At 45.4% G+C, this 12,189-nt stretch overlaps 1 protein-coding gene across 1 annotated transcript in view; it reads left to right on the forward strand.

Annotated features, from left to right (window-relative positions):
* DRAM1 (DNA damage regulated autophagy modulator 1) overlaps positions 1-12,189 on the forward strand; it is a 36,411-nt gene that overhangs the window by 16,736 nt on the left and 7,486 nt on the right. The window contains exons 3-4 of the mRNA XM_080935057.1: positions 194-336; positions 5,707-5,884. Coding sequence (XP_080791183.1) covers positions 194-336; positions 5,707-5,884 — 321 coding nt within the window. The remainder of the gene's footprint in view (positions 1-193; positions 337-5,706; positions 5,885-12,189) is intronic.

Consider the following 12,189-nt stretch of genomic DNA (forward strand, 5'->3'; position numbering starts at 1 on the left):
GTGTGTGTATGTGTGTGTGTATGTATGTGTGTATATGTGTGTGTATGTGTGTGTATGTGTATGTATGTGTGTGTATGTGTGTATGTGTGTGCTGGGAATCAAACCCTCATGTCACACTCCCAGCTGTAACTCTCCGATGTGCTCTTGCATTTCATCAGAAGGATCAGGTAATCAAACCATACTGTTTTTCCAGGTGCAGCGACAATGTACACAAGATATAAGATAGTGGAGAAGCAGAACGAGACCTGCTACTTCAGCACTCCCGTTTTTAACTTGCTGTCGTTGGTGCTCGGACTGGTGGGATGCATTGGGATGGGTATCGTAGCCAACTTCCAGGTACGGCCTGTGTGAGCTGCGGGGCAGGGGGGGCTCCGAGTGTCGGTGGAGAAAGATGCATGAGAGAAGCCAGCTTGTGTGACAGAACCATGAGATGGCCGGTGGATGAGGATTTGATGAGCTTTTGACATGACTGCCAATCTTGCTTGGGAACTGGGAGAGAAGGGGTTTATAGTTGCAAGATGAGAGCGTAGACCTGCGATGGCGTGACAGGTTTGGCGCCATTCCCTCTTCATTTTTAAAAAAATAATTATTTCTTTTTATGTATATGAGCACACTGTAGCTGTCTTCAGACACACCAGAAGAGGGCATCAGATCTCATTACAGATGGTTGTGGCCACCACGTGGTTGTTGGGATTTGAACTCAGGACCTCTGGAAGAGCACTCGGTGCTCTTAACCACTGAAGTATCTCTCCAACCCCCTTCTTCACTTTTTTAAAGAGTTCTTTTTCACCCCCATATCTGGCCCAACTTGGCTTGGAACTCACACACACACACACACACACACACACACACACACACTCATGTATGCACACAGACACCAGATATGCACCCAAATGCATATATTATCCTTAAAACTAGTAACTCTGAGTTCAGCCTCAGCCTTCTAAGAGACTACAGACATGAAATACCACGTCTGGCTTTGCAGTTCATATAGCCTAAAGCAAGAGCTATTTCCACTTTGCAAGTGGTTTTCCTCAGGGTGCAAGTTCACTGATCTACCACTGGATGTGATCTGTCTGGAATTCCAAGAGAAGCACCTGACCACGCCCTTTTGTGGCTGAAGACTGGTCTATGGGGATGAGATCATTAGCTCAGCTTTATTCCATGGAATTAGTCTGCGTTGCCATAACACAGCTACTGTTCCAGTGACTATCCTTCTAATTTGTACATTCCTGCTCATCCCATGATCTTTTTATTTTAAACATTGATCTTTTCTTTTTTTAAAAAGATTGATTGATTACATATAAATACACCGTAACTGTCTTCAGACACACCAGAAGAGGGCATCAGATCCCATTACAGATGGTTGTGTCCACCATGTGGTTGCTGGGATTTGAACTCAGGACCTCTGGAAGAGCAGTCAGTGCTCTTAACCGCCGAGCCATCTCTCCAGCCATCCCATAATCTTTTGCAAGAAAGTGTTTGACCTGTCTGTGTACGGAGAGCTATTTAGTGTCTTAGAAAAATCCACTGGACTTTGTGTTTCGTACTGCTGAGGGTACCCAGCTCATAAGACTGCTGTAAGGGTTTGGGGAGAGAACCAGGGTACGGCAGCCAGCAGTTCATACTTAGGGGCTGTCCTCGTCAGACACTGTGATGGTTCTGCTCTCTTCTTAACTGTTGCCTCCACGTGAAAGCAGGGTGCATTACTATAGGTGGCCTTGGATACTTCCCAGGGGGAAATCTCCTTACCCTTCTCCCCACCAGCAATGGTCTTGTATGATGCTTATATTAACAAAAAGATGGAGGCTTTAATTCTAATGAGCTGTTGTCCTTTCGTCTCTAATGTCTACTCCTGTACGGAACTGAACCACGTGGTTGCGGTGACCTCAGTTTGACACGAATCTCATGAGCCCCACAGAGTCACCATTTCTGCATTGTTCTGGGGAGATGCCCTCTGTCAGCACATGGGTAGGGGTATCATGATAAAGCATCTCAGGAAACTCAGGGCTGTTGGCCAACAGTGAGGGTGTAAACCCCCTTCCTTCTGTGGTACAGCACATTCAGGGGTGACCCACACAGTCCAGGGATGGAGAAGGGTTCGTAGAACCTTGGATCATGAAAAATGACGGGCCTGCCATCAGAAAGTAAGCTAAAGACGGGAGGAGACCTAGAATGCCAAAGATTAGTTTTCAGTGTGAATATAAGTTGTTGGGTGGGAAGGTGGTAAACATTTTATCCCATCACTTTCTCCCCGAAAAGCATCATAAGACATATGCGGTCCTTTTTAAATAACAGAGGACAGACTTTATAAGGAAAACATAGATGTTTACATAATGGATTTTCTTTTCCACTCTCCTTTAAGGGTTCCCTGAGGTAAGTCTATACAAACTCCAGACGTAGGATGTTTACAACCTGCACGGGAGTCAACTGTCTACCTTGTCAATACTGCCAGACATGTTTTCCTACTTGTTCCTTGCTTGAGGTCTCAGGGTTCACCTTTTAGCATGCAGATCTGGAGAAGAGTCTCTGGAAGTTCTTGATCACACAAACCCCACGGACCAGATGTTCATAACCCACTTCCCCAACAGGGTGGGCAGGTCGTCTGCCTGGTGTTTGTCTCATTTGTTATCTCTTCTGACAGCGTTTCATTGTCTCTCAAGAGGTTTTCTTTGTGAAATTGTCCTTTGAGATGAATACATAGCACATTGACGTGTTAAGTAGAACATGCTGGGTGATCAATTGGGAGCTTTCTCTGACTTCAGAGTAAGTGTCTCTGGGTTAGCGTGGGGGCCTGAGTTAAAATCTCTAGGACCCATGGAGTCCAGGCGAGGCTGGGGAAACAGAGACAGGCAGATCCCTGGGCTCCCTGGTCAGTTGGCCTAACCTAATTGGTGAGTTACAGGTCAGTAAGAGACCCTGTCTCAAAAAATCAAGGTGGGTGGCTCCTGAGGAAGGGCACCTGAGGTTGACATCTGCTATCCATGTGGACGCATGAACATACACACATGTGCACACTTTAGGATCATCACCCTACACAAAATGAAATAAACCAGACACAAAAAGACATATATCATGTGATCTCCTTCACGCACAGAATTTGGAATTGCTGAAATGAGAACACTATTTTATGTAAGACAAGGGTAGCTGATTCCAGAACAAGAGGGAAAAAGCGGTAAACTGGGGGCTGGAGAGATGGCTCAGCAGTTAAGAGCACTGACTGCTCTTCCAGAGGTCCTGAGTTCAATTTCCAGCAACCACACGGTGGCTCACAACCATATGTAATGAGTTCTGATGCCCTCTTCTGGTGTGTCTGAAGACAGCTACAGTATATTCACATAAATAAAATAAATAATTCTTTAAAAGAAACTGTAAGCTATGGACCTGTGGCACACCCCTTAAATCCCAGGATTTGGGAGGCAGAGACAGGGAGAGTTCTGTGAGTTCAAGGCCAGCCTGGTCTATAAAACAAGTTTCAGACAACCAGGGATGCTATACAGAGAAACCCTGTCTTGAAAAACCAAAAATAAATAAACGAGGAAAGCAAGTGGGCAAGCATTAACAAAACGAAAGTAAACCCTTATAAACCAGGGCAGTGGGATGGCTCATCAGCTGAAGGTCTTTCATGAAGGAGGAAACTGACTTCCAAAGTTGTCCTCTGACCCTGTACAATGACATGCACATGCACAGGTGAGAACACACACACACACACACACACACACACACACACAGTTTCTCTGTCTCTTTTACAAAAACCAACTGTGAGCCAAGTGTGGTGGCCTACGCCTGCAATTCTATCACTCCGGATGCTAAGGAAGGAGGATTATGGGTTGGAAGCCAGTTTCAGCTACATAGCAAGAACCTGCCCAAATAAATAAATAAAACAAACCAGGCATGGTAGTACACATCTGTAAGCCCTGCACCCCAGAGATATAAGTTATAGATACAGTATCTTAGTCATTTCACGTGATAAACATATACAGAACTTACATAAACAATATATAAGTTAAAAACTAACTTTTTAAAGTTGAGATGTTCATTATAGCCAAAAAAAAAAAAAAAATCTAAGGTTCAACTCTCTTGGTTTTTTTTTTTTTTTTTTGGTGTGTGCTTTTTTTTTTGGCCTTGAAACTTGCAAAATGTTCCTAACAGTGAGTCCAAAGAATATGCCAAATTTTCACGTCATCCACCCCAAATTTATGTTTGACCTAAGAACCATCCCCCCTTTAAAAGACAGGGGCTAGACATGTAGCTCAAATGGTTGAATGCTTGCTTAGCATGCACAAAATCCTAACGTCCTAAATTCTGGGCATGGTGCAAGTCTGCTGATGACATTTTGAAGGTAGAGTCAGGGGGAATACAAATTCAAGATCCTTGACAACAGAGGGAGTTTGAGGCCAGCCTGGGCTACATCAAGCTCTGTTGAGAGAGAGAGAGAGAGAAAGAGAGACTGAGGGAGAGAGAGACTGAGGGAGGGAGGAAGGGAGGGAGGGAGGGAGAGAGGAATGGAGAATTTTGAGAGATTTTACTATGTAGCCCAGGCTGGTCTTGAACCCTTGATTCCTCTTTTCTTGCTGTCCTATGTGTTAATGATAAACTACATGTCATTGTGAAGAAGACACATCAGAGATACAGGGGACTTTAAATAAGATCATGGTAGGATAAACATTTCCAAGTTTTCGAATTTAGCCCCAAAGGGTGTGTCAAAATGGCCAGGGCAGAGGAAGGAAATTTCCTCACAGTGGGAGGGACCAAGTATTGAAATTCAGGATGTCTATTCTTATAAAAGAAAAGTGGAAAGTACCAAAATTCTGATTATTCCTGAAAGTGACTCTTTAGCAGAAAATGCATTAATTTCTATTTTGACCTCGCTCAAATACGCCTCACACTCAAGCATCAACATGGATTTGTTTCTCTTCATTGTTTAAATTGTGGTAAGACATACATATATAGGATTCTCATCTTCAACATATTTCTCTACATCATCCAGTGATTATCTTCTTAAATTCTGTAAGTATTTAAAGGGACACAGCTATGCATAGAAAGTTCCTTACTTTTTCATATATAACTATATCCATACGCCCATGTTAGATATCCTAGTTAAGGAGAGTAACATGATGTGGCTGCAATTGTGGCTGGTACTCACGGTGATTCTCCTGCCTCATTCTCCCAAGTGCTGGGATTACAGGCTTTAAACGGCCTCACCTTGGCTTGTAAACACAAGTTTTATATTGTCTTGACTGAGCTGATGATAGGACCAAGATGGAGGCTGTAATTTCCTTAAGGACGAGATCTCATGGCAGAGTTAGGATGCCGGAGTAGGAGGACTGTCTTAGGCAGTTGGCATTGATCAGCAGCTGGAAGCTTTTCTTTTAGATGGGCACCACTTTCCTGAGGACCGATGTCGATTCTCAACCTATGGGTCTTGACCCCTTTGGGGGTTGAACAAGACCCTTTCACCTGGTCCGGGTCACCCAAGACCATCAGAAAACACAGATATTTACATTACAGTGCATAACAGTCGCAAAGTTACAGCTATGATGTAGCAATGAAAGCAATCTTATGGCGGGGGTCACCACAACAGGAAGAACTGTATTAAAGGGCCACAGCATTAGGAAGGCTGAGAGCCATTGCTTTAGAGCTTTCCTGCAGGGGTTGCTTAGCACTTTCCCACGGAGTACCAGCCCATCTCTGTGATGTCCGCAGGAGTTAGCTGTGCCTGTGGTTCACGATGGCGGTGCGCTTCTGGCTTTCATCTGCGGTGTGCTGTACACGCTCCTGCAATCGATCATCTCCTACAAATCATGTCCCCAGTGGAACAGCCTCTCCATGTGCCACGTCAGGATGGCCATCTCTGCGGTTTCCTGTGCAGCTGTCGTCCCCAGTATCCTTTCCACCGGTCTGTTGTAAAAACAAGAAACAAATAAACAAACATGCAGCCAGCGAGGGAGAGGGAAGATTGCTTTAACTTCTGGCCATAGCATTAGCTACAGTAGGGGCTACTTACATGGGGTCTTTGCAGTGGGGAGAGGTTCATGGAATATGGCATGGGTAAGTGGGAGTTTATAACCAGGGAGTAGCTTGGGGGTTGCGGTGTAGAAGAGAACTAGGAAAAAACATGAAGTGGCTAAACTTCCCTGATGGGATTCTTGCACAAGACATTTCAGGAAAATCAGGCAGCCTTAGGGCAGGGAGAGGGATGGTGAAGGAAGGGGGAAGGGGGCTCACACCAATGGGGAGGCAGTTGGGCTACTAGGCTTGGTGTCACTGTGACAATATTCCTGATGCAAACAACTGAAAGGGAAGGTTTTGTTTTGGTTTACTGTTTCTGAGTCTTCAGTCCATGGTCACTAAGACCACGTGCTCAGGCAGAATGTTATGGTAACCAGAGCATATGGGGGCAGAATTTCTTCACTTCATGAACAGGAAAGAGAAAGCAAAAGATAGAGGGGGAGGAAGGGGCTAAAAGAAGGGACAGAAACAGGAACAGGAGGAGTCAGGTGTGGTGGTGGAGGAGTCAGGGACATAATGCCCCCAGCCCTTGCCCAAGGACCCACCTCTAGTGATCTGCTTCTTCCAGATAAGTCCAAGCTCTCCCCAGTAGTGTCCCCATTTGGGGACAAGCCCCCAGCTGACACATGAACCTTTGGGGGTAAGATGGAGACACTTTAGAGTTAACCATCTTAGTAACTTTTCTATTGCTGTGAGAAGACGCCATGATCAAGACAACTTATAGAAGGAAGAGTTTATTGGGACTTAAAGTTTCAGAGAATGAGAGTCTGTGATTGTCGATGTGTGGGCACTATGGCAGGCAGACAGACAGCTACACATGGCCCGAGTGCCGTAGCTGGGTCTACAATGATGAGGCAGAGGGGCTTAACCGAGAATGGCACAGGCTTTTGAAACCTCAAAGCCCACTCCCACTGACACACTTTCAAGAAGACCACACCCACCAAATCCTCCCCAAGTAGTTCCACCAACTGAGAGTCAAACGAACATTCAAATATAGGAACCATGAGGGCCATTCTTACTCAAACCACATTAACTTTAACTAACCTTAATCAGGATGTAGTTAAGGTGATCTTGTTTTCTTCATATTTATATTTTAATTAAATTGTTCTTTATGTTGATATGGGCCCAGGAGGTTCAGGATCCCGGCTGCATAGTTCAGTTAAGCAATGAATCTTTGTCCCGGTGTTCCAGAAGTTTGATGTTCTCTCTTCACCCCTGCCCGTGAAGCCATACCAAGTGTCCATACTCTTTAGGAGAAAAGTGGACACTAGAGAAGTATTAGATTCAAACATCTTTTGGGGGAAAGGAGTGAATGAGGGGAAGAGAAACAAAGCCAGGAGCACTTGAGTCTGTTTGCCTTCCTTCCTCAGGAAGCAAGGCAAATGAAACTATGAAACTTTTTGTAGTGCTTGGTTAAAGACATCAAATATTGGCACTGTAATTAAAGGAATGAGCTTTGAGGTAGCCCAAGAGCCCAGACTTCATGCTTGCTGGGGATAGGACAGTTTGACTTACTAACCTGTACTGAGGGCTTTCGTTTTAAATTCCTATTGCTTATGACCTAAGTCAACCCAAAATGCATTTAGCCTTTTTTGTGGTCTTGTTTCCGATATGAAATTCACTCATTTTCTAATTTAGCAATGAAGAAGGAAATGAATATTTAATCATGTTTGTGTATTTTGACCTAAAAGAAATTAAAGAAATCGGGACATGGTGGCTCAAGGCTGTATGTAATTCTAGTGCCTGATACATGTTGTGGTTGCCTTGGTGCTGTTTGTATTTTGATGATAATTCCGCTTCCCCAAGAAGGACTGCCTAGTCATATACTCTGGTGACTTCATCGGACCCTTCTCCCCATTTTAACTTGTGAAATAAAGGCTAGAGCTGGTGACTGGCCAGGGGAAGGAAAGGTGGAGTGGGAAAAAAATTTGAGGGGAAGGTAAGGGGGGGGTGTCGACGGAGGAGGAGGTGGAAGGAAGGTGGAGCTGAAGCACGCGGCCTGGAGAAACGTCAAGTTATAAGGAATCTCACAGCTGGGGAACAGAGTAGTGTAGGGGTAGATCTGCCCAATCTAGGCACACTGCTTGTGTTCATATTAATTGAGTTGTGTTTTCTTTGCACGGGCTTATTTAGGTTGGAGAGGTTACTGTAACACTGGCAGGGATCAGACTAGGCTTGTGGGACTGGCATCCTAAGAAAGACCTTTGTCCTTTCACCCAGGATCCTTGAGTTCAAGGCCAGTCTGGTCTGCACAGTGAGTTCCAGGACAGCCAGGGCTACATAGAGAAACCCTGTCTTACCAAACCAAACCAAAGCCAAGAATCTCTTCCTCCTATTTGGGTTGCCTCGTTCAGCCTTGATAGGAGGGCTTCTGCCCTGTCTTACTCTATCTTGTTTTATCCTGTTTCTTTGTTGTCTCTTGGAGGCCTGCTCTTTTCCAAAGGGAAATAGAGGCAGGAGAGGATGTGGGGTAGGTGGGGTTGTATGAGAGAAGAGCCTATTTTCAATAAAAAGCAAAGAAGGAGAAATATCCCTCCCCCCATTCGTGTGTGTGTGTGTGTGTGTGTGTGTGTGTGAGACACAGGGTCTTGTTCTATAAGTTAGGCCTGCCAGGAACCAACCCATCTCACCCAATTATGCACTGTGACTGCTGCGTACCTGCCTCCCTTTGTTTCTTTAATGAAGTGTTTAAGCCAAGAACAGGAAACTGATCTGGTATTTCGAGGGTGGAAATTCTCCATCTTTTGATCTTATGTCAGATTGCAGGGAAAAAAAAATACAGTGTTTTGTAAGCAATAAAGGCCAGGTCATGGTATGTAGTGGTCAAACCTCGGAGCACATTGTGTCCTTCCAAACTCCGGCCTCTGTTTTCCTCCTAAAATAGAAGTGACACCAGATAGACTAAGTATGCAATTTTGCTTTTGCTTTTATTTCTTATTGTTTTGATATAGAGTCTTACTTGTAGCCCAGGCTAGCCACAAACTTGTGGCTATCCTTTTTATCTCAGTCTCCTGAGTGCTGGGATTGCAGGCGTATACCACCTGCCTGCTTTTCTCCTCCCAGTTTTGAGGGAAAAAAATTTATAAGATTTACTGTCAGGGCGGAACTAAGCCCTGACACTGAGAAATTTACTACCAAACGCATGCCTTTTTTCTAAGACAATCCCTTCCCCATTTCCTTGTTCTGTTAATAGTTTGAAAAATGTTCATACTTTCTCTCAAAATAGACTTCCTTAAATCTTCAGGACACGCTGACTGCCAAGTGTATGAATAAGTGGTATCTGTTGTGTTGTAAAGTTTCTTGTGTAGGAAATCTTTCTTTGCTTCCAACTCCTAGAGGCAAATCTCTCGATCCTAAAACCAGGAAGTCACAGCACACCGGGACCCTTGAGCCTCAGTTTCCCTTCCCATCATTTCCATTTCCAGGAGGTTCATACTCTTAGCCACGCCAACGGGTCAGAGACCAAAGTCAGGTTCTGTATGTCCCTGCAACAGGCTAAGCTGAATGAAGTCAACAAGCTTCCTCGTGAAAAGTCTCTGCCCTCAGTCTTTCTATGGTAGTAATGTTTCTCTGGAAAGACCTTAAGGCTCCTTAAAACACCGGTGTTTCTTCTTAACATTTTTATGACAGAAAACAGCCTCATTGACCCCTGAAGAAACTGAACCACTGAATGAGACTAGTCCTTCAGTCTCTCTCCTCTCCTCTCCTCTCCTCTCCTCTCCTCTCCTCTCCCCTCCTCTCCCCTCCCCTCCCCTCCCCTCCCCTCCCCTCCCCTCCTCTCCTCTCCTCTCCCCTCCCCTCCCCTCCCCTCCCCTCCCCTCCCCTCCCCTTCCTTTCCCTCCCCTCCCCTCCCCTCCCTTCCCCTCTCCTCTCCTCTCCTCTCCTCTCCTCTCCTCTCCTCTCCCCTCTTCTCTCCCCTCCCCTCCCTTTCCCTCCCCTCCCCTCCCCTCCCCTCTCCTCCCCTCTGTTCTCCTCTCCTCTGTTCTCCTCCACTCCCCTCCCTTCTTCTCCCCTCCTCTTCTCTCCTCCTCCCCTCTGCTCCCCTCTTCCCTCACCCATTCCCTCCCCTCCCCTCCTCCTCTCTCTTTTCTTTTTTGTTTGTTTTTTGAGATAGGGGTTCTCTGTGTAGCTCTGGCTGTTCTGGATTCTCTTTGTAGACCAGGCTGGCCTCGAACCCGCAGTGTGGGGTTCATCAGTCATTTTGTATTAGGTTTCTAAATTTCTCCTGCTTATTGACCTATCTTGCCTCAACTTCTAACACTTTAAAAAAATTCACAGAAGCAAGGCATAATATAATGGTAGTAGCCCCAACCTGACTAAGGAAGGAAGGAAGGAGAAAAAGAGAAGAAAGTAAAAAAGGCTGAACATGGGTAGGTTGTTCTTTTTATCCCAGCGCTTGGGAGGCAGAGGCAGTGGATCTCCGAGTTCAAGGCCAGCCTGGTCTACAAAGTGGACAGACAGAATACATAATGAGACCCTGCTCACCGTCCTCCTCCTTCCCCTGCCTCAAACAGAAACCACACAAAATGAGAAAGGAATGGAGGGAAAAAAGGAAAGTACCTTCACAGGCTTCGTGAGACATGTGATCTGAGACTCCAGATCCTGTTTCTTCAGCTGCATTGTGACACACTTTCCCCCTCTAGGCATGGCGGCTTCCTCTTCTCTAAGTTTGCTGTGCTCATCCCAGGGGTTACCCTAGAGTTGGGCTATTGGTTCAGCATGGTACTTATGAAACTTTTTTTTTGCATACTTGAAATATGGCTAGCCCAGATTGAGATCTTTCCTAAATCTAAAGTACACAGTCATTTCAAAGATTTGATAAGAGAAGAGGAATTTTGTTGAGGAGATGACCCCTGACCTCATTAGCTTGCCCTCCTTTTCCCCCCCTCATTATTCATTCATTCATTCATTCATTCATTCATTCATTCATTTATTTGTGTGAGTGGTGGGGAGTGGATTTAAACACCTAAACTCCTTGTGTAGCCCAGGCTAGCTTCAGACTTTGGATTTTCTTGTTCTAGCCTCCGAGTGTTAGGATTACTGTACCGAGGCACCACATCCATCTTACACTAATAAATATTATTAATATAATTAATAATAATAAGTGTGTGTGTGCATGCGCATGTGTGTGCGTGTGTGTTTGTGTGTATGTGCCCACAAAGGCCAGAAGAGGCATCAGATCCCCTGGAACTGTGACTTATAGGTGGTTGTTAGCTGCTCACCATGTGTGCCGGGGACCAAATCGATGTCCTCTGGAGGAAGAGCACACACCGTAACAATGAGGCGTGTCTCCTGTGTCACTGCTGTCAGGATTAGTCGACATATCAGGGTAAATGGACATATGTTCCTGTCAGTTCCCAAGATAACACCAAATGATCGATCAGTATCACTGTAGCCACAGGAAGCTGGGTTAAGTAGCATGTTTAATTTTTTAATTTGTTTTCGGAGATGAGGCTTTTCATTTGTGTAGCTCTGGCTGTCCTGGAACTTGCTCTGCAGACCAGGTTGGCCTCAAACCCACAGGTTTCTGCCTGCCTCTGTCTCCAAAGTGCTGGGATTGAAAGTGTGTGCTGCCATCTCCCAGCTGCTGCTGCTCCTCCTCCTCCTCCTCCTTCTCCTCCTCCTCCTTCTTCTCCTCCTTCTCCTCATCCTACTCCTCTTCCTCCCCCCCCCTCCTCCTCCTCCTCCTTCTCCTCCTCCTTCTTCTCCTTCTACCTCTCCCTTTCCCTCTCCCCCCTCCTTCTTCATTGCATTAATTAATCAATCAATTCATTCACTCATTAAATTATTTGAGACCGAGTTTTTCTGTGTAACAGCCCTGGCTATCCTGGAACTCGTTTTGTAGATTAGGCTGGCCTGGAACTCTTAAGAAATATGATCACTTCTGTCTCCCAAGTACTGAAATTGAAAAGGCATGCCACACCATGTCCTCTCCCCTTCTTTTTAGTTTTAAAAAAGTGTAGGTACCAGCAAATGTAAACTTAACAGATTATAGTTCTGTGGGCTTGGGGCTGCTCTAGAGAGCCCTTCAAACTTGATAGTGCAGATGAAGCTGAACTCTGACACACTCAGTGGCACCCCAGATGCCAGGGCTTATGAATTTATGTCTCTTTATCTGAGCCATTTCTGTGTCCTGCTCTCTCTGGGCATACCGTGGTCTCTGGGCTTTGTCTAAGT

The sequence above is a fragment of the Micromys minutus genome, assembly GCF_963924665.1.
Source record: "Micromys minutus genome assembly, chromosome: 22".
Classification (NCBI taxonomy): domain Eukaryota; kingdom Metazoa; phylum Chordata; class Mammalia; order Rodentia; family Muridae; genus Micromys; species Micromys minutus.